A 21,972-nucleotide genomic window follows, 5' to 3' on the forward strand; every position below is an offset into this window, starting at 1 on the left:
GCGGCCCCGTCGTCATCAACGCACCCTACATCAACGGAAAGAAGACCGCCATCAGTCGTCGGCCCTCCCAGCCCGTTCAACTTGAAGTCTGCGAGCGGTGAGTCGCCGACAGGCCCATTGGGCCGCGCCACCGAACTTTGGGACTGTCACCCACCTGTCACATAGTTGTACAGTTGAATTCACATCGTCTTGTGTACCGTGTATATAATCTGCAAGCTGTTTTGATTTCTTGAAGCGTATGGCAGTGTTTGTTTGTTCGCCTTATTTTTCCTTTTTTTTACGTTGTTCTGGCTGGAACTGAAGTGTAGCTAGTTTTTTTTTCTTTTTTTGTATTCATTTCTTTATTTTGGAACTGAAGCGTAGTTTTTTTTGTGTATTGATTTCCTGATTTTGGCCGCGTGCTTTGCCGATGGGTAGGAGGGCATTTAAGGAGAGGGGGATGTGGGAATCCTGGCTTTCCGCCGTCGCCTTTGCGCGGCTAGCCGGCCTCCCGCGTTGTTTCTCCTCTTTCCCTTGCTCCCGCCTCAGGCGGTGGAGAGGCGGCTGGGTGACTAATCACTGTCATTTAGCCACAGCTCCGCCCCGGCTCCCCAAGGGCCTTTGCCATTGGCGCCTTTTTGGCGGGAAATCGGGACCCGCTACGGGCGGCCGCGCACGGCGCGACCGTCCGAGCGGGGCCCAGAGAGAGAGGGATCCCTCCGAGACAGCGTAAGGTGCGTACGTTACTGTTTGTCCGTGCCGGCCTTTGCCGTTCGGACCAGTGCTTACTCGAGCTCGCCCGCACGTGTCCTCTGACCTGCAGCGGCTCGAGCCTGTCCAGCGGGGTCCAGCGACCTCCGACAGGCGTACCTTGCGTTGATTGCCCACTCTCTCGCAACCGGCCCAACGGTCGACACGAGAGGGAGATCACAGCACTGCCGCGGGGACATTCTCCTGCAGCGGCGTGCTAGCGGCGCGCATTACTCGAGTTGCTTCGTGCGCGCAGCGGAGCCTTGCTCCTCGCGCGCCCCGGGACGGGGTGACTATTGAGTGTTTGTGTACCTGCTGAAGGACGACGTGAATAAACGTCTCCTTTGTGAACTTGGAGGCCTATTTCTTTGCGGCGAATCGCTCTCCTCCCAGCGGAGGTTGAGTGCGCCGCATCGGTGTCCCAGTGTGTGTGTGGTGACGGCTGATCGGGGCCCTTGGCTCGCGCGAAGCTCGAACCCGCGGTGGGTGGTGGCCTGTGTCCACTTAGGAACGCACACATTCGAAGCTGAGGGGTCTGCAAAACGATAGAGTTCGTCCATCGCCCTCACGTACTCAAGCAAGGACTCGTCCGGATGCTGAGTACGCAGCTCCAACTCGCGCCGCAGACGACGGTCGTAATCTGCGGGCAAGAACTCCTCGCGAAACCTCGCTCGGAACTCCTCCATCGTGCGAGACCGATGGCCAGTAAGGCGGAACTAGCGGGCAGCCTGAGAAGTCAGTGAGATTGGAACGACACGCGCCAGAATCTCGCCATAGGAAAGCCCTGTCGCCTGCTGGTAGGTCAGGATGCGCTCAAGGTACTCGTTGGCACTGACAAAATCATGGTAGCCACCGTAGCTGGGAAGGTCCACCCTTAGCCTCGGACTCGCCGCTGGAGCGGGTGCTTGCAGGTTGTTCTGCACGATACCCGTGAGGCTCTCTATGAGGCGCAAGGCATTGCGCAACACAGCCTCTTGGGCCTGGCCAGGTAGTTCTGGCTGAGGGCCCAGGTGGGATGAGCAAGATTGCACGTGTCGCGCCATGCGCTCCCTACCTGGCGGCATAGCGCTTGGCGAGAAGTGCCTAGCGTCGCCGCTCGTCTGAGCCAGTGTGTCGTGTGAATCACCGCTCGGCTCAAACGATATGAGATCGCAGGGGCTAGCTTCAGCCTCTGGAAATAAACCTGCAGTAGTTGTTACTGCCGTGCCAAGATGTTGCTGCTGAGAAGCCGTATTGGACAACCACAGCAGGGACTGGATGTCAATCACGCTCGCCGCCATGGCTAGTCTGTGTGTCGGCAGTCGCTCACACAGACACTCGGTTTGTCACACCTCTGGCCCCACGTTGGGCGCCAAGAATATGGTGGTTATTCTTGTAGTAACGCTCAAAGGGCAAGGAAGCAGTTGTCGCTCTCTAGCACCAGTGTGCCAGCCCTAGAAGTCAGAGCTGTGACCCCCAAACCGCGGTGCGGTAAGTCGCAACCACGGCGGGTTTGGGCCAGAGGGGACAAAGACGAGTATGCTACTCGGAGGAGCGTTTATTGCTCCCGAGCAATACAATGCAGCAGCAACAATACAACCGCCGTAACGATGGAGAGGGCTCCGCTCGCGTGCGGGGGTGAAAAACACAAAGGAAAGAACGCACGCAAAAATGGGGGGAAGAGGGTTCCGCTCACCTCGCGTGGTTCCTCGCTCACGGCCCGCGGCGGTCAAGTCACACGCGGTGGCCGGGCGATAAGGGCAGCGGTCTCCGTGGCAGATCTCTGATCCGTGCGTGTGCACGGCTCCCGCCAGAAGACAAGCGAGCCTCGGGAGAAACGCGTCTCCTCCCGGGCTGGGGAGAGGAGGTCTCTCCGTTCTAAGAGGGGAAAGAGGGAAAGTCTCCGCGGTGGCATCGCGGCGGGGAGCGAAAGGAAGCGGAGGTGGCGAGAGTGCCCTTCCTCGCAAAACCTCCCGAACGGCGTGCGCATAGGATCGCGTGATAATTACGCGCGGCCGTTACAATGGGGAGGGGATTCATGTTTATCCCCACATCACGTATGAGCTACAATCTAATAATAGGCTCAGATTCCTGGACGTTGGCTTGGTTTCTGAACCAGGTAATACCTGCTGGACATATGAACAGCGTAGCAATAAGCCTTTGCTACCCTTCAATTCTGCACATTCCAAACTGGTGAAAATAACATCATAAAACCCCATATAACTAACTAACCAACTGGTGAAAAGTGCGATTGCCAACCTCAAAATGCCATTCGTAAGTCTGGTCCTCATTTTATGTACAGTAGTTTCCAGCAGCAGTGCAATAGGTTGCCGGTCGCTGGCTACCATGGCTATCTGCAGATAGCTGTTGCAGAATCACTGTTGAGAAAGGTAAACGTGAATAAGCAAGCTGCTGGTCATTCTGTCGGAGAAGAACGGAAAAAACTTGCTGTTGATCCGTATAGGCACACTGTATCCCACAAGTTGAAGCGTACTGCTAAGTGCATAGAGGCAGGCGTCGTTTTTTCGCCCGTGATAACTTCGATAGGCCATGCAGGGTTAACAAACCAGAACGTCATGTGCCCAGGATGTGCAAGGAGAAGCACAGAGCTTCCTTTGTTGAATGTAAAGAGAGTGTGGTGTATTAGATTCCTCTGTCGTGTGAGAAACAGTATGTAATACAGACTAGTTGGTGTTTAAATGATCGACTCTGAGAGCACCATCGCAATGTAGAGAAAAAAAATGGCCTATGGTAAGACAGTTCTAATTGGTAAAAACAAAGATAAGAGCACGCAGGAATTAATTGAAGCAGATAAGAGAGATCAATTAGGAAGTGCCTGCGTAGCACCCTCTCTGTTAATCTGTCTCAAAAACTGGCTGTGGTTTAGCTCTGGTTAAACCTGGAGGATTGCGAAAGCAACATCTGCGCGTAGCCATATATTGTTGCGTGAGCTACAGTGCCCACAGTCTCGCCGTTTCGCGTGCTCTTGCACGACCATACTCCGCATACTGCCCGTGTGGGGCGCCATCGGGCCACATGGCCAGCGACACCGGAGGCATAGCAAATGGCCGGTTTCTTGCGTGCGCCATCGATTCGCGAGGTGCGGACCGGTGCGAGGCAGAGAATGGTGAACGAGTGGAATTATAGGCGCCAGCTGCAGCCGAGCGAAGACGGTGCCGGGCGGCGCATAGGCAGGAACAAAGGGCTGAAGTCTCGGCTGCTCCACGGCTTCCATATACGTCAGCGGAGCATTGACCAGAAGGGCGGATTTCAGTGGCGGGATATCAGCAATCTGCGCCTAGAGGACACGCTGAAGTGAGGGCAACAGGTATGGCGTTGGGCGGGTTGGCATGCAGCCAATGATAACTGGCGGGCGTCCGACTCCTGAGCAAACTGTCGAGTTGCTATACACCATTTTACTGGGACGCTGCCATATTGTGCGCGCAGCGCCGTCTATGATCTGGCCAATATCGTCGCCATGTTGGAATGTGGGATCAAGCTGTTTTGCATGGATATCCGAGTCAACCAGCAGGTGTTTTCTCTCAGATGTGCTTATTTTTGATCTGTGGTGCACATGGTGTGAAAAATTATTTTTTGAGCTTGAGTCAATTGCGCTGAGACGACATGTCCGGGGCTTCGAGTAGGAATGAAGCTGCAGAAGCTAGTCGAAATGCAGCTGCGCCGGCTGCGCCTGTGATTAACATTGGAGGTAAGTGATGGCTCCTTCTAAAGTTATTTGCTTTGAATGTGTTCCTAGAGTGCGATATTCCGATTGTACCTAGCGCGAAGAAAAAGCGCGACAGGCCTGTAGGCTTTCGAGATGAATATTCGTTCTGCACTGGGTCTTCCCATTCCTGTTGGAATGCGTGCTCGCGGCCGGGTGCTCGCGTCGACTAATCGCACTCGGTCCATACATTTCCACATTCGCGTTTATATTCCGCACCAGTCACAAATGCGACCTGGCCGATTATTTGCTAGCGGTATTGTTTAGTCCCTTCATACGCGCGTTGCGTTTGTTTATCCGTCGTTAGGCAAGATCGCGATCGTCGGATCGAGTACTTTCGGATAAAAACAATTCACTTAAAAAGTTACATGCAAGCATGCCAGGCACAGTGTGGCTCCGCAGTGTTAGCAAGCTTACCGTGCAAAAAATGCGACTAGATTAGTCTATTGTGTTGAAGTACAACAGCAAGCCAGCATTCGACGACTGGTGTGTAGAGCAAGGGCGACAGGAGTGCTTTCCATCGCCGAAACTATCGCTGCCTTGGCACATCGCTAAGGTTTTGCTGTAATAGAGATCAAGCATAGTGCTGACCACAGACCCGGGGCCGCTTCACGGTCATTTTACTCGCCGCCTGTTTATCAACGTGCGCGGAGAGCGCCGTGTGCAGTGCAGCAGACACACACCAGACACAGTACTATGATAGCCGTCACATCGTGTTAGCCGCCGCTGCCCGCCTAGAACCTAAATGCAGTAGGTGTACTGATTGAAAACGCGTGCAGAAAATGTGATGCTGTTTGGGGGGAGAATTAAGCCTTCAAAAAAAAATAAGTCATGATGTAGTGTCTTTGGTGTCACTTGAGACTCAGGTTCAACAGGGAGCCTGCACATACGCCAACAGATTATTGCAGCACTAGTTTGGCAGTAATCAAATGCATGTATCCAGTGTATCTAGCAGAGGCTGGAAGCACAGCAGTACATATTTTTTTATTTTTTTTAGAGCACACACACACACCCTAGTCATACACTGAGCGCTAGAAAGGAAACTGCATGCATCGGTATGTTATTGTTTAGATGCTCGTTGCACTGTTGGATCATTTAAAACTTTTGGTTTTTTTTTTTGCAGACAAGACATACCGTCACCAATCTGTGATAACAGAGTGGCATGATGATGTAAAAAAATGGCCCCATGTCCAAATGCCACACATCATCTACTACCTTGTGACCAACAAGGCATGCGACTTGCGAGAAGTTAACGCCTTCAGGAGCATGGAGTCATACACCTACCTGCAGAGTGGTTGGGTGGGGCAAGTGCTTGTGCATGAAGTTGACAGTGATTTCATTTTACTAAAGTGCACAGTGCAAGCATCGCAGGCATTGAAGACACAGCACGAAGCATGGGTGGGCTGTAAACGGAGCGGTGAGGTAATGAATAGTGGCTGCACCTGCATGGCTGGAAAAGGAAAAGTCTGCAGCCATGTTGGCGCACTCCTTTGGAAAGTGGATATGGCAGTAGTGAAGGGCCTCACTGGAGAATCCTGTACAGACAACACTGCCGCATGGAACATGGGCACAAAAAGGAACTTGGAGCCAGCTCAGCTTGAAAACATTGATTTTAAGCGCAGAAAGCAAGCAGTTGACGAAAATACACCCCCAAAGAAAGTGCCAGCTGTGCCCCACCTGCTTGCAAATGACAAAGAATTTGAATAGTTCTTCAAGGATTGTCCATTTCAAGAGCTTGTGAACGCACCCGGTAAGAGGCAATTCACTACAATATGTGTAAATTAGTGTACTCCTAATTTAAACAAAACAAGTAGACCACTAAAAAAAAGCCTCTTATGCTGCATAATAAGCAGAAAGTGCAATACAGATACAAGGAACTGTACGCAACTCTATTGGTTGTACAGAAGCCCCTCACAAGGGAGATTATTAATGCCGAGGCCATTTTCTACACGTTGTTTCATTTTCATGTTTTCGAGTCGTTGGCCTCAAGTGCAACCAGCAAATGTTCTTGCATGCAAGCTGCTGGAAGTGCGCGCTGTTTGGTGTAATCGTGCTTTCTGTTTGCTTCAATCCCAGGCACCTTGCTTCACGCCACTAGATCTGCTCCATTCCGGCAGCTCCAACAAAGCATTATACCTGCATTGCATCATGCGCCTCATGATGATGTCTCAGCCTTGCCACACACCTGCGTGCTGTACGCAGAGTTTTACAACAGGTACATTGCCCTTTCTAGTGCGGCAATAACAACTCTGGAGGCGGCTACAAGGCAGCAGGACAACTATTTATGGCACATATCAAGAAGGCTCAGGGTGACAGCGTCAAATATTAAGAAAATTCCTAAACGTGCTACAACCCCTACAATAAAAGCAGTGCAGGCTATGACAACTCCAAATTTTTTTGGAAATGCAGCCACACAACATGGCCTCAAGCACGAGTCAGTCGCACGGCAGCAGCTTGCCACAGACTTTGGTCTGACAGTTGTTCAGTGTGGGACGTATGTCTACAAAGAGAAACCGTGGCTGTCTGCAACGCCTGATGGCATAGTTGACTCTCATCAGGCAGTTGTCGAGATTAAGTGTCCATTTGTAGATGATTGCAGGGACATGATTCATGGTGGCAAGTATGATGTCATTATCAACCAGGACACGTACATGTTAGCTGAGAATGGTACAAATGAGTACTACTCGCAGGTTCAGTTCTCCATGCTGTGCACGGGAAAGAAGCTGTGCTTCTTTTATGTGTGGTCAGTGAAGTGTGCTATATTGATGCAAGTACCTTTCAATGAAGCATTTGTAAGAAGCTTAATGCCACGCCTTGAGCGGTTCTATTTTTGTGCTTTGCTCCCAAGCCTGCAAAAAATGAAAACTGAAGGCAAGCTTGACCTTGCAGAATACGAGAGAATTGCACAAATGTGAAAAGCGAGAGGACACATTACTGCTCCTTTTCAGGGATTAGCAAAATATGTGAAAAATATTTGTAGCACAGTTTTTGGGGTGACCTCTCGTCTGACTGAAAAAGCAGACTTTTTGTACCCTGTGTTCAGGACTTACTTGGTGGAGGGGCCTTGAAGCATATGCTAAGGCAATAACTCCTAGATTTTACCTGTCATTTGAGATTGCTGCTGTGCTAAAAGCTATCAGATGCTCTGCCCAGTTACCACATGTTTGCCTTTTTTTCTTGACTTGCTTGCTGTGCCGCTTAGTTCCCATGGGCACTGATGATTCATGATCTCAAGGAAAACTTGCTGATAGCTGTTGTGAGGTGATAAAAAATGGCACAGAGCCCAGCTCAAGAACGATGATTTCAAATGGCCTATGCAACAGAAAGCAAAATTTGTAGCAAATCTTCTGTGGTGTGTACAGCAATCATACTTGGCTGGTTTTAGACAAACTTAAATGTGATGCACATCATAGAATTAAGACTTGCTCCGAAATTATTTACATTTTGTGGGCCTGTTTGAAGTCTCGCAAACTGGGCTCTGTGCTGTGTTTATCACATCCTGACACCTATCGGCAGGTTTTCCTTGAGCATCATGAATCGCAAGTGCCCATGGGAACTAACTTCAAAACTTCGATTCGAACTTGGGCCGTCTCGCAGCTATCAGCTTCCTTGGCCAGCGCGTGATACCACGCTATATGGGCAGGCATTCACATAGAGCGTTAAACTGCAGCACGCTTTTGCACTGTGCTCTGAACTTCTTCATTTTCATCAACTTGTATCTGTGCCGCTCTTTCATTTAATGATGGAAAATTGGCAAGAAAACGCGCAACAAAGGCACAGTATCTGTCTGAGGCCGAGTCCTGTCATCCAAAGTACGTAGCTAGGCGGCAAGCAGCTTGGTAAACATAAGGAATGCAGGCAGTGTGCTCCCTTGTAAAACCAAGCATAAATATGCTCTTGCTCATAGAACTTGGTTCAGGGATAGCCGAACAACTACAATTCTTTGGCCCAACAAGTACTCTCAGCGCGGCAAGAATTTCCTTTCTGATGATTGATTTGGTATTTCCCGAGAATTGCTCCTGAGTAACTTTGTAATTTTCGTCCATTATTTGTGATTCCTGCGGTGCTGGAATCTATCACATGCTCTCCCAGTTACCACACATTTGCCGGCTAACTGTGCTGCGGCAGCACAGTTAGCAAGTTAAGAAAGAAAATAGTTGGACACCTAGGTCACCAATAGTCACCTCATGAGTACAAGCAAAAAAAGGCAAACGTGTGGTAACTGGGAGAGCATGTGATAGATGCCAGCACAGCAGGAATCACAAATAATGGACGAAAATTACGAAAATGTGTACGAAATGTGTGTTACGAAAATGTGTCTCTGCTTTCATCTGTGGCTCATTGAAGTGTGTGCAAAATACCTAAGTTGGTTTGCTGTGTTTTTTGATCTCTAGCTTTAGTGCGCAAATACCCATTGTCCAGAAAGATGTGCAGCTGTAGAAATAATTTACTTCACTTAGGTAGAGCTGGCCCTGTCTTGAGGGTTCTTGGTACGAATAAGAGCTGGCTTGAAGTTGCAGAGTCCAGCACACACAAATATCATTGCATCTATTGTCTTCTTTGACTTGATGGTCAAGGTGGACTTGAATATGCGGAAGTTTTTTATCCTGTTGATGGCTCTCTCAACGTGAATGCGCACTGATGCAATGCGTCGTGTTAGGGTGACCTCCACTTCAGAGAGCTGCTTTTTGCCTGTATGAAAAATTGTCAAGTAAAATGGAAATATGGACTTGGTAGTCCACACTGCATGAAGAACACACATTGACAAGCACCTGAGAACATACACTATGACTCATGTTTTAGGGCGAAGCTCTACTCTCCGAGCTACAACTCTCAAGGTCATGGAGGTTGCCGTTTGACATTCAAATCAATTTGGAGCAGCGAAAAGCTACAGCTACAGAAATGCTTCACAAAAATGTTTAATGATGCAAAACACAGTGTATCCTTGCTTAACTAGAGCTTCTGCTCGCCAGAGTTAAACAACTGCCAATTTTTTCAACACAGTTTACCTGCAAAAACTTTGACAAGGCAGTACAGGCACAATAACAATACCTCGCTAATACCGCCCGACTTATTCCTGTGCATAATCGTTTTGCATTCAGCCACACATGGCAGGCTGTTATGAACCTATCCATCCTATGGTGTCAGTGCTGTGTGGCTAAAGTATTTGCCATATTCAGCTAAGAAGCCCCCTGTATCTTCAGTCCTTAATACCTGCCAGGCACTTTATATTTCTCACTCGCTGCCTACTGCAATGGGTGCTTGAGCAGATCAATTTTTGAGTGGACAAGCTTCACTTGCTCAAAACCAAAATGACGCAGGAATGTAAGGGCATACTATACAACTAAACAGATTGAGCTAGGAACCTGTGCATTAATCAGGCAGGCTGTAACATTGACAGCAGCCAGACATATACTGCACTATGTGATCAGCTCACAAGATAGCACTGTACTGTAGTTTAGGCACATTGTGTGCCAAGGGTTACCTGCAAACTAGCCTTGTTCATGTGAAAGGCACTGTTCACATGCTGAGTTAGGGTGTGGCATACTTACCTCTCGTGAAGGCTGGCATGTTGAGCTTTACTCCTTGGGCTTCTAGGTAGGGGTCCAATGTGAAGCCCCTGTCAGCCATAATCTCATCGCCTGGGAGAAAGTATTCCATAACTCCACAGTCCGTCACTATATGCTTGTCGGAGGCCCGGCCACCATACGATTTTGACACGTACATGATGATGCCGTTCGGTGCAATAACTGCTAAAAACTTTACAGTGTTGCAGGCTTTATACGAACTGTATGTCTGAGCCCTGGGCCTTTGTTTTTTGGCCCTTTGCAGAGGCACTTCCGTGCAGTCCATAATGCATGTGGTATTCTCATAGCCATTTTTGATAAATTCCTGCGGCATGGTGCTTGCTATGCGAGACTTTGGCAACCAGACAACAAAATATTTCATTATTGTCTGTAGACATCTCAAGATTTTAGTGAAAATCTTGCAAGCAAGTGATGTAGAAATTGAAAACCTCCAAGCAAGATCTTTGTGCAGAAGGCCAAGTCTAAGGCGCATCAGTGTTAGCAGCAGCTGATCCTCCTGTGGCACTTGTGAGGGTGGTAGCAACAACTGTCGTAGGCTTTTGGAGAGCCTCTCAAACATGTCCTCTGTCAGCCCAGTGTAAAACTTAATGTCAGCTGCTGACATCCTTGATCTAACAGATGGCCGAAATACAACCAAGTTCAGTGGCACAGAGTACGGATGGTCTGCTGTTGCCATGTCTTCCCACTGGCTGGCTACCTCATGTCTGCCATCCTGGAAAGTGGAATAATAAAGAGTGAGATCAAAGCAGACAGAACTTGCCTGCAAGAACTGGCAACAGCACAAAGAGAACTTAAAATAAATTTTGTTATCGGCTGCTTTAAGCAGAAGATTGCAGTAAAGTGTGGTGCCTCAAATGCTATGTAGACTGAGCAATGTTTTTACTGAACGGAATAAGCATGAATGCGTCTTACTGCCATGTACATGCTAATTTTACTTCGGCAGGTACTTGTTTGGTAAGCTCTTGATACTAAAAGCAGTCAGTGGAGAATATTGATCCCTGATTGTGCACGCCTTGACAAACAAAACCTTTCATAGCACACGTGGTTCACATCTCAACTTGTGATGTGTACAGCAATCACAGGATTGCCTCAAGTGCAGACCATTTCCTGAATATGATCTCAGATTTCAAGAACTTTGGCAACTTTGCTACGAAACGATTGTAGGAGATGCCAAACACAAAGCAATGCATTGGTGATGTGCCTTTCTGCTGCAGTGGCTTGCTGCTCATGTTGTGCGGTGCCATGCGGCTTACTCAACTGTTCTCTGTGTGGGTCCAACATATGCCATTTATGGTTCGTAAAGAAAGAATTTTGAAAGTGATACACCCAGTGCATTATTTGTGCTTCTCACGCTGGTTTGTCAACTTTCCGACGAACAAAATGTACACCAAATGCAATGTTACATTTTTCCTTAACCCTGCAATACAGCTGTACCGTTGTAATTAAATGAGAAAATTCAACCAACTGCACTTACAGGATCTGTATCTGTCTGTGTTTCCGCAGCAGTAGTTGTCCTAATAGGAACTAGAAACTTTGGCACTGGTCTGGCGCCATCGGAGGTGGCACCTTGCTGCAAATGAAAATGAAAAAAAAATTCATAAAGAACTTTTTCACTGCTTAAAGCATAACAGGCAGCTGCTATTAACTGATGCACAACTGCTACTGCATGAAAACTGGTGTCTTTAAGCCACCAAATGCAATGTTACATTTTTCCTTAATCCTGCAATACAGCTGTACCGTTGTAATTAAATGAGAAAATTCAACCAACTGCACTTACAGGATCTGTATATGTCTGTGTTTCCGCAGCAGTAGTTGCCCTAATAGGAACTAGACGAAACTTTGCTGGTCTGGCGCCATCGGAGGTGGCACCTTGCTGCAAATGAAAAAAAAAATTCATAAAGAACTTTTACACTGCTTAAATCATAACATGCAGCTACTATTAACTGATGCACAACTGCTACTGCATGAAAACTGGTGTCTTTAAGCCACTAAAATTAACATAAATAGGAGGGAGGATATAGAAGAGGAAAGGCAGGGAGGTTAACCGAAATAATAATCGGTTTGCTACCCTACACGGGGGGAAGGGGGTGAGGGGATAAAAAAAAAAGAAAGAGAAAGGAGAGTAACAGAAAATTGGTCACTATAAAACGTCACTGTTCGTTAAAGTCACAGCCTATCGTGCAGGCCAGAAGTTCTCAAGAAGCGGAGCAGTGCCTTGCAGGCCTTCTCCGCCGACGACCGCCGCGGCCAGGGGCCGAGAATCTTCATTTCCGTGAAAGGGCGTGTATCTAGGCGCTCCAGCGCACGGCTGAGAGACTGCCTTTCGGTGGTGTAGGCAGGGCAGTCACAAAGAATGTGGGTTATGGTCTCGTCTTGCCCGCAGATGGAACATGCAGGACTATCAGCCATACCGATTAAGAATGAGTAGTGATTGGTGAACGCTACACCAAGCCAGAGGCGACACAGCAAAGTTTCTTCTCGTCGTGGTAGGCCTGATGGTAGCCGGAGCTTCAGGTCTGGGTCCAAGGATTGTAAACGGGAATTGCAAAATTGGCCGGAATTCCACGCGGCAAGCGTGATGTCCCGCGCAAGTGCGCGAAGCCTGCTCGCTGCATCCGATCTCGAAATGGGGATCGATACAAAATCGCCGTCGTCGTGCGCAGTTCGCGCGACCTCATCCGCGCGGTGATTAATGTTCTCACCTTATTTACTGAAACCATTTGTGCACAAGCATCACCATGAGTAAAGTGGAGCAAGGGGTTTTTTGATTGCACTGAACGTATAAAATTTGAAGCATACACGTCTGTGCAAGGATTTGAGTACAAGTGTGTCAGTGCTGCATCTCTGAATTTCCAACACCTTCACACCAGTGTAGTTAGACCATATAGCCATATCCTCTGTCTTTCACATCACTGGTCAATTATAATAATTCATGCCTGCTCTGGAGTCGCACATTTCCTAATAGGTCCATCAAGCCGCAAAAATGTCTCCAGCAGTTCACATAAGGCTCTTTCAAGCAATAAAGACGACACAGCAACTATTTACAAACAGCAGAACTACCCATGCGTAAACACTAGTACGTTACTAAGTGAGAAATCATCAGATATTTTACCAATCTGCACATTTATCTACCTGTCAGAGAGTATATGCATTTCCACATTCATCATCACACCATGCTGCATGACCTGCTGAATATGGCAAAAGTTCCACCCATGCCTATCCTGGTGGTGCGCTACAAGTGGAACACAGAAAGGACCTTACCAAACTGGTGCATGATGCAAGCAGAAACTTGCTCTGTTATAACTTTAATCATATGGCATCATATTTCTGAAATTTACTGGAGCTGCTAGCAAATTTGTGAGTCACAATGCTTTCTCATTGGGCCCATGCTTTTGGGTCACGGGGAAACAATACAGCAGCAACAAAACAGTTCATTCTGATGTAGGGAATGTCACAAATAAAATAGCTGAAAGCCTGTGCAGCTCCCACTCAAGAGATATGATATATCAGTAAATAAAAACTACTAATATACATCACGAGTGCTTGAGACATAGTCTCCTGCTGGCAAGTCGGGGTGAGCACCTCCTATGGAAACCTACAAATATCAGAAAAAGCATGTAAAAAGAAAGGCACCTTTAAAACACGCCAACCAAATGACACTTTACGATTACTTTGCAAGCATTTGTCCATAAAGTTAAGAAGCTATGCAAGGACCACAGCTGAATTGCATGTGCTAATTGAGCATGCCACAATAAACCATGTTTTGTGTCAAATATGAAGGGAAAATAAGTTGCGTACACCGTCACTGTGTGGCTCATTGGTTGCTGCCTGGGAATCGGGTTGCGTATCCTCCAGGGAAGCCTACAAATATCAGAACGAAGCATGTGACAGACATCATCAAAAAGCACCTTTAAAGCATTCAAGTACACAAACTTAAGCTTGAGTGAGGACCACAGCTGCAGTGCATGTGCTAACTGAGCATGCCGCAATAAACAATGTTTATGTGAGGTATGAAGGGAAAATGAGTTGCGTACACTGTCACTGTGTGGCTCATTGGTTGCTGCCTGGGAATCGGGTTGCGTATCCTCCAGGGAAGCCTACAAATATCAGAACGAAGCATGTGACAGACATCATCAAAAAGCACCTTTAAAGCATTCAAGTACACAAACTTAAGCTTGAGTGAGGACCACCGCTGCAGTGCATGCGCCAGTGAGCACACTTCAATAAACAATTTGTGCGTGGTATGAAATGAAAAGAAGTTGCATACAATGTCATTGCTTTGCTCATGGCTTGCTGTAGAGGGAACAGGTTGTGCATCTCCTAGGGAAGCCTACTAATAGTAAAAGGAAGCACGTAGAACCAGGCATTAAAACATAACTAGCAAACACATCATAATGCGTAATAGTGTGCTAGCATTTCTGTTCTTGAACTCTAGAAACTTTAAGAACCTATCGCCATCGGCTGCCCAACCCAAGGTCGTCGGTTTGATTCCGACTACGGCGGCCGCATTTCGATGTAGGCGAAATGCAAAAACGACCGGGCGCTCAGCCGATTTCGATGCACATTAAATCGCATGTTACCCGAACAGTCCGGTGCCCTCCAGGAGGGCGTGCCTCGCAGAAAAGAGCGTTACTTTAACGCATGAAGGTTATAAACAACAATGGGCGCAAACTTGGACACGCTGCACTAAAACGAAACACACCCAGCGAAGAGAACATGAAAAAGGAGGCCGCGACTAACCATTCATACTACTAGCGCCGCGAGACCCTCTGAAAACGGTACGATACACCGCCGCGTCGAAGGCTTCTTCAGAAGCGTGAACGCTGATACGTCTTTGTTTAGCACCCTTAAGTAATGTTTGCACAGAAATAAAACGACAGCAGTGAATTAAAACTGCGCTGCAAAGCATATAAGTACATACACACTTCATAACCCGTTTTCAAGATCAGGGATGGATTGGAGGTAGTACTTGCCTTTCTTCTCTTTGCAGGCACATAAGGCTCCCTGTGGATGCGTCGCCGTCCAACTTTCACCTGAATTAATGTTATTTGCCTCATTAACTTGCTGCTCAAAAACACACAACACAATTAGTTAAAACATAATTGAAACAGTCACCTTTCGCTCGTAGCCAAGATGAAGCACTGGCGTTGTGTTTACGTCTGTCCGTTTTCCTCCGAAGAAATGTTTCGAGCAGACACGAGAAGACGGAGAAGGCGAGAAGTCTTTTCTATTAATGTTTGCAACCCAAAGCCGCCGCTGCTCTTCGTCCGCAGGAAATCGATGCAGCTGAAAAAGCTTGCAACCGCAGTGCTGACGCGGCTTGCTGTGAACTTCGCATACTTCTATTTCCAACGTTTTTCGCTTTCGGTAGTTGTTGTTGCATCCAAAGACGACGCAATGGTTCCCTGTTGATCTGGAGTTTGTTGCCATTGCGTTAAATGCACGAAAAAAGCACAACGTGACAAAAAAATGCGTCAAATGCCAAGCGTGCACACACAGAAAATGGAGCGGGGGCATGCGGGGTCCGCCGACTGCACAGGCCAGGAAGGAGGAAAGCAGAGGCCAGGGAGGAGGAAAGCAGTCGGCGCGCTGCGAACGAACTGGGTTCGAGGCTAACATGGAAAATGGTGTATAGAAGGGTCGGCTGATCGGGATCAGTGTTGCCTATAGCCGAGCTCGAAAGTTCACCTTCCGAGCACTGGTATGAAGGGTGACAAGACGCAGTTTTCAGAGCTCGTCAAAGCTCTGTCAAAAAGCGACGACGTCAGAGACGGTTTGGGGATTTTTCACACTAACATTTTAAACGCGCCATCCTCAATCCTTTTCAGAATGTGCTTGATTTTGTCAGCCTCGCTAAAAGATGGATTCAGGCGTGTACATAAGTCGACGGCATCTCCGATATAACTTGTTTTGGCCTGCCTGCTGGGCCCGACTGCGCAACTTTTGTTCGGCGCGAAGTTTCTGGGTAGTGGGCCTGCAGAACACGTCGGTCAGGCTGGTTCTGAGCGCCGCTCTGGTAGAAAAATTGTCTTTGTGGTTTTGGAACGGTAAGTGTTCGCGGCGTCTGTCAAGTAAAAGATGACTTACGTGATCTTAACGGCATCGTCCCGTTCGTTGAAGGGGCTCACAAGTTTGCAGGAGGCAACACAGTCTTATATGTCGGTGTCCGTGCAGCTGAAGATGGCAGGGTCGCGGTGACGCATGGTACAGGAAGAGATCACAGCGGCGGAAACAGGCTGGCCAGGTTGGATCGGGTTGTCGGTCATCGCGTTAGAGCCAAGTAAGATGCGAGAGCCTAGCCCGAGCTCCGTCAGCTTCGTCTTCGGTGTGCGGTTCCTCTTTCGGCTGCACTGTGTGCTGTCGCCTATGCGGAAACTTCCTTAGTTACATAGCAGGTGTCACAGGAAAGCCGGTGGCTAACTTTTGAAGTAAATGCTGTTGAGTTAAAGGGAAGTTGTTGCGGCATATTAGTACCAGTTTTGGCGGACGTCAAAAAACTGGCGAATTACACAAGATACTGAAGTGCCGAACTAAATTCTCATAGTGAGGTTTAAGCTATTACACTACTAAGAGATTTGCTGCCAGCCCTTAATAATAGCCATGTCAGCTTTCAAAATTTAGAAAACGCGATCACCGTCACCGAAGGGGCTCAACTAACTTGTGGCTTTTAACGCGACAGCGTTAAGGGCCCCGTCTCGCAGAAAAGCCGGTGACGTCGTCGGCGGCGTTGGCCGTGAGCGAAAAATATCTTCTTCGCTTGGCGCGGACGTAGCGCCATCAGACGGCGCCCCCTAAAACCTCCTCCTCGCAATGAACGCCACTGCCCCAACAGATAGCGCGCGACGGCAGCGCCTCCTAAATCCCCTCAATAAACTGAAAGTAACGACATCTCGTCCCTACTCCTCCTATGCCTGCGCTGCTTCTCTCGGCTCCTCCCGGGCTCCGACGGTGGCGGCACCTAGGCCGGGGGAAGCTAGCAGACGCTCCCAACGCTCGCCCTCTGGCGCGCAGTAGACCATGCGTGCGTTTTCTGCCTTGTCTTCTCTCGAAATGAGATCATGGCATGGGAGATGAAGAATTAGTTACTCAAATAACTGCCCCCAGCATCGTTGGATTCCTTTATCGAAAGTTTTTGTACTGCGATCGATGTGATTCGGCGGAAGTGGCATGCGCGGCCGAGAATATCCTCAGAGTGTTGTTCCTCAATGCTCACGCTTCGGTGCGCAGTGGACCACCCGCTCGAATCAACTTTTTGCATTTTCTGCCTTCGATTCAGCCGCAATGCGATCATAATATGGGAGATTAAAAAATTATAGGTGTACTCAAACAACTGCCCTGACCTATGTTGCACTGTTTTATCGGAACTTTTTGAACTGCGATCGCTTTGATTGCGGTGCACACGGTGGAAATAGACACCTTTAGCATACCGTGTACCATGTTACCGTTGCCGTTGCTGAAGTACCGGGATACCGCCCACCACCGGTGAGCACACTCTGATTGGTCCCGATGCTGCAGGCGTCCGTGTAGCTGCTCGGTACCTGGTGCCATCTGGCGCCGTCAAGGCGATGTGTGCATGCGCATTGGTTGCGCACGGGCTCCCGCTACACCGGTACTGGTAACGGGAACACGGTACACGGAATGCTAAAGGTGTCTAATAGCATGCGCGAGCGAGCTCGGCGTCCTTTGCGAAATCTTAACCATAATTAACTCCGCCAATGGGAAGTGGTACGACGTACGAATAGACGTGCGGCCTAGGCTTGATATGAATGGATGGCGGTGTAATGCTGCCATTGTATATTCTCTCAAAAGCGCGTTTGCTCGGGCAATCGGCTCTGCGTAGATTCCTATTTACCTAAGTTGCAATTTTTTTTTATTGCAGGAAAGCCTAGCGGTTATTTCAGAGTTACTATATATCTCGGACACTTCGCAGGCTAACGCTGCCGTAGTTGCGCACTGTTACACGGTTGTGAGGAGAATAATTTTGATGTAGGGTTAATTGTTTGGGTTGAGTAACAGCAATTAAAAAAGGCTTTTGACCGCTGCATCGCGCGCAGCTACAGCGCTTTACGACCCACTTTAATGTTTGTTTTAGTGATTGTGATCTTGGGTCAGCATACGCAATAATGGCTTATGAGAGGACACTGTCTTCAATCGTGTAATTGCCATGCATAATGCGCAACAGTCTGGACTGCCGCAGTTCCTTAATCGCTTTCGGTCGAAGCAGCGCGAAAAAAGTTCGAGCTGAAAAACAAAAACTCAAATTCACTCAGTCCAGTTCGAAGCAAAACGTTGTCCGTTTAGGAAGTTGCTTCACGCGAAAGTTGAAAACACACAAAAAAAAGTATGCAACTATGTTTGACGGAGGTCCTAGCATGCATTCTCAAGTATTATCCTAGCAGATATCGAGTATTCAAGCGATAGTTCGGTCGCTATTCCTGGGCACAGTAACGACCGATTTTGGTATGAACCCTGCCAGAACAAATGCGGTCAGCAGTGCGCGCAGCATGAATGCTAGTCCTGCACCGCGAGCAGCATGAACACCGGGGGCTTCAACAGCGAGGACCACCCCTTTGGAACCGAGTTCGTGCGCGAAGGAGTCCAGCTGCAACAAAACAATTACGTCCAGCGATGCGCGCAACATGAAACCTAGCTAGACCTGCACCGCGAGCAGCTTAAACAGCAGACTTCAAACAAAATGAAGCGCAAGTTCTGAGTCGAGCCCGAGAACGAGTCCGACATCAACCACGAACACGCCACGAAACGCGCGCTACATCAAAGCTACGCTTGCAGAGCCTAGCAGAGCCAGCAGCCTGAAAGGCGGGGCTAAGACAACGAGCAGCAAGGCTTTTGTAGCCCGCGAGCGAACAAATCCATCTACAACCATGCCAGATGGCATTAAGTGCGAAGAAAGACTGCAGTCGCTCGCGCTTCACACCAAATCCTTCGAAAAAAAAAAACGCGACTGACAACTGAAGAGCGGCACTTGCATCGTAAAGACAGGGATCCAGCTCATTATCAATGCTTTCCCGGCCGATCCTATGCAGCGAAACCTTTCGGCGAGCCGCATTGGTTTTTGCGGACGGAATGAGGAAAAACCTTTCCCACTGGCTCCTTGGCTGTTGCACCCGCAAGTGCAACAAAAGCTCGGCGTCGCCGCAGCGCGTAGACACCATCAAAGGTGGGAAAACGCTCCCGCCAAAACTGTGTTGCAAAAGGAAACGAAGCCCCGGCAATGGCGCCGGCGTCTGCTGCGGAGCCAAAAAGCGCGCGCTAACACGCGACCATTGCGCGTCAGCCAATGAGAGGCTCGATTACCCGGCGGCGCGCTAGGAGAGGAGGTGTGTCGGAAAGTTCAAAGCTTTTCGCTACTTTTGTTTCAATGAGGGGCTTTAGCGCCTCCCGCTCGTCTCGTTCGGGCGCATGGGGCCGTGCGGGGACGCAAAAGTCACGCGGTAAGCGGCGAACAACGCAGCGCACATTCAAGGCGTGTTCACCACGCGGCTTGCTGCCCGTTCGTTCAGCGTGGAAGCTATGCTGGCATTCGTGGCATCGGATTTGTTGAGAGGCCTCCTAGAGACTCCGAGCAATTTGTCCAACGGGGTAGGCGTCGCGCCGAACGGGCGATGGCGTTCCGCGGGCTCCCTGGCAGGCTGCGATACTCTGTCGCGTTACACTCTTAAAGGCGAGGCTTAAGCGTCCTTTAACTGTTTGTCGCGCTATTCGGAAAAATTCAAGGAGGCACTTAAGACAACTTACGTGAGATAATCGGCAAACATTTGTGCTTGCATTATGGCGCCATCTACTGGGCCAGCATTGTACTTTGCGTGAGGGATTTTCCGTGGGTGCCGCATGATGGCGCTACAATACGCCAAGCAATAAATCTGCAGTGGAAGTCAGCAAAAAGCGATTGGAGGATTGGTGGCTGAAAAGCAGAGATGTGGCATAATGTTAGAATTGTAGGAAACCGTAGGTAAAGATGGTAGCGATTCTTAATGAGAATTCCCAACACAATAAACAAAAAAAATAAAGAAGAAAACCTGAGCATGGTGGCATTTGCCACCACCCCGTTTCAAAGGGGGCGCTCCCATCCATCCATCCATCCATCCATCCATCCATCCATCCATCCATCCATCCATCCATCCATCCATCCATCCATCCATCCATCCATCCATCCATCCATCCATCCATCCATCCATCCATCCATCCATCCATCCATCCATCCATCCATCCATCCATCCATCCATCCATCCATCCATCCATCCATCCATCCATCCATCCATCCATCCATCCATCCATCCATCCATCCATCCATCCATCCATCCATCCATCCATCCATCCATCCATCCATCCATCCATCCATCCATCCATCCATCCATCCATCCATCCATCCATCCATCCATCCATCCATCCATCCATCCATCCATCCATCCATCCATCCATCCATCCATCCATCCATCCATCCATCCATCCATCCATCCATCCATCCATCCATCCATCCATCCATCCATCCATCCATCCATCCATCCATCCATCCATCCATCCATCCATCCATCCATCCATCCATCCATCCATCCATCCATCCATCCATCCATCCATCCATCCATCCATCCATCCATCCATCCATCCATCCATCCATCCATCCATCCATCCATCCATCCATCCATCCATCCATCCATCCATCCATCCATCCATCCATCCATCCATCCATCCATCCATCCATCCATCCATCCATCCATCCATCCATCCATCCATCCATCCATCCATCCATCCATCCATCCATCCATCCATCCATCCATCCATCCATCCATCCATCCATCCATCCATCCATCCATCCATCCATCCATCCATCCATCCATCCATCCATCCATCCATCCATCCATCCATCCATCCATCCATCCATCCATCCATCCATCCATCCATCCATCCATCCATCCATCCATCCATCCATCCATCCATCCATCCATCCATCCATCCATCCATCCATCCATCCATCCATCCATCCATCCATCCATCCATCCATCCATCCATCCATCCATCCATCCATCCATCCATCCATCCATCCATCCATCCATCCATCCATCCATCCATCCATCCATCCATCCATCCATCCATCCATCCATCCATCCATCCATCCATCCATCCATCCATCCATCCATCCATCCATCCATCCATCCATCCATCCATCCATCCATCCATCCATCCATCCATCCATCCATCCATCCATCCATCCATCCATCCATCCATCCATCCATCCATCCATCCATCCATCCATCCATCCATCCATCCATCCATCCATCCATCCATCCATCCATCCATCCATCCATCCATCCATCCATCCATCCATCCATCCATCCATCCATCCATCCATCCATCCATCCATCCATCCATCCATCCATCCATCCATCCATCCATCCATCCATCCATCCATCCATCCATCCATCCATCCATCCATCCATCCATCCATCCATCCATCCATCCATCCATCCATCCATCCATCCATCCATCCATCCATCCATCCATCCATCCATCCATCCATCCATCCATCCATCCATCCATCCATCCATCCATCCATCCATCCATCCATCCATCCATCCATCCATCCATCCATCCATCCATCCATCCATCCATCCATCCATCCATCCATCCATCCATCCATCCATCCATCCATCCATCCATCCATCCATCCATCCATCCATCCATCCATCCATCCATCCATCCATCCATCCATCCATCCATCCATCCATCCATCCATCCATCCATCCATCCATCCATCCATCCATCCATCCATCCATCCATCCATCCATCCATCCATCCATCCATCCATCCATCCATCCATCCATCCATCCATCCATCCATCCATCCATCCATCCATCCATCCATCCATCCATCCATCCATCCATCCATCCATCCATCCATCCATCCATCCATCCATCCATCCATCCATCCATCCAT

General features: G+C 48.8%; 2 protein-coding genes across 4 annotated transcripts in view; one reads left to right on the top strand and one right to left on the bottom strand.

Moving 5' to 3' along the window:
• The window catches only part of LOC149326383 (uncharacterized), a 101,155-nt gene that overhangs the window by 16,752 nt on the left and 62,431 nt on the right, over window positions 1-21,972 (top strand). The gene's annotated exons all lie outside the window — the stretch shown is intronic.
• On the bottom strand, window positions 8,862-14,346 carry LOC149326384 (uncharacterized). Of its 3 annotated transcripts, XM_089562729.1 has the most exons (8): window positions 14,288-14,346; window positions 14,055-14,117; window positions 13,819-13,881; window positions 13,553-13,615; window positions 11,798-11,893; window positions 11,495-11,590; window positions 9,985-10,732; window positions 8,862-9,124 (listed from the first exon to the last, which is right to left on the bottom strand). In XM_089562729.1, exons 7-8 carry the CDS (start codon window positions 10,694-10,696, stop codon window positions 8,889-8,891), a joined length of 948 nt encoding a protein of 315 aa, XP_089418855.1. In that variant the 5' UTR covers window positions 10,697-10,732; window positions 11,495-11,590; window positions 11,798-11,893; window positions 13,553-13,615; window positions 13,819-13,881; window positions 14,055-14,117; window positions 14,288-14,346; the 3' UTR covers window positions 8,862-8,888. The 3 variants fall into 3 exon arrangements, with proteins under 3 accessions (XP_089418855.1, XP_089418853.1, XP_089418854.1); XM_089562727.1 differs by lacking the exons at window positions 13,553-13,615; window positions 13,819-13,881; window positions 14,055-14,117; window positions 14,288-14,346 and having other exon boundaries at window positions 11,798-12,009; XM_089562728.1 differs by lacking the exons at window positions 8,862-9,124; window positions 13,553-13,615; window positions 13,819-13,881; window positions 14,055-14,117; window positions 14,288-14,346 and having other exon boundaries at window positions 9,679-10,732; window positions 11,798-12,009.

The sequence above is a fragment of the Amblyomma mixtum genome, chromosome 10, assembly GCF_055824585.1.
Source record: "Amblyomma mixtum isolate Tamu chromosome 10, ASM5582458v1, whole genome shotgun sequence".
In the NCBI taxonomy this organism is placed as follows: domain Eukaryota; kingdom Metazoa; phylum Arthropoda; class Arachnida; order Ixodida; family Ixodidae; genus Amblyomma; species Amblyomma mixtum.

Bases quoted from the DNA above. Each gene is read 5' to 3' on its own strand.
- LOC149326384 (XM_089562727.1), bottom strand. From the start codon at position 11,917: ATGAATTTTTTTTTTCATTTGCAGCAAGGTGCCACCTCCGATGGCGCC. The intron at 11,591-11,797 runs GTAAGTGCAGTT...TTTCATTTGCAG, and splicing joins CACAGACATATACAGATCCT to CAAGGTGCCACCTCCGATGG. The intron at 9,125-9,984 runs GTAAGTATGCCA...TTTTTCATACAG, and splicing joins CATGCCAGCCTTCACGAGAG to GCAAAAAGCAGCTCTCTGAA.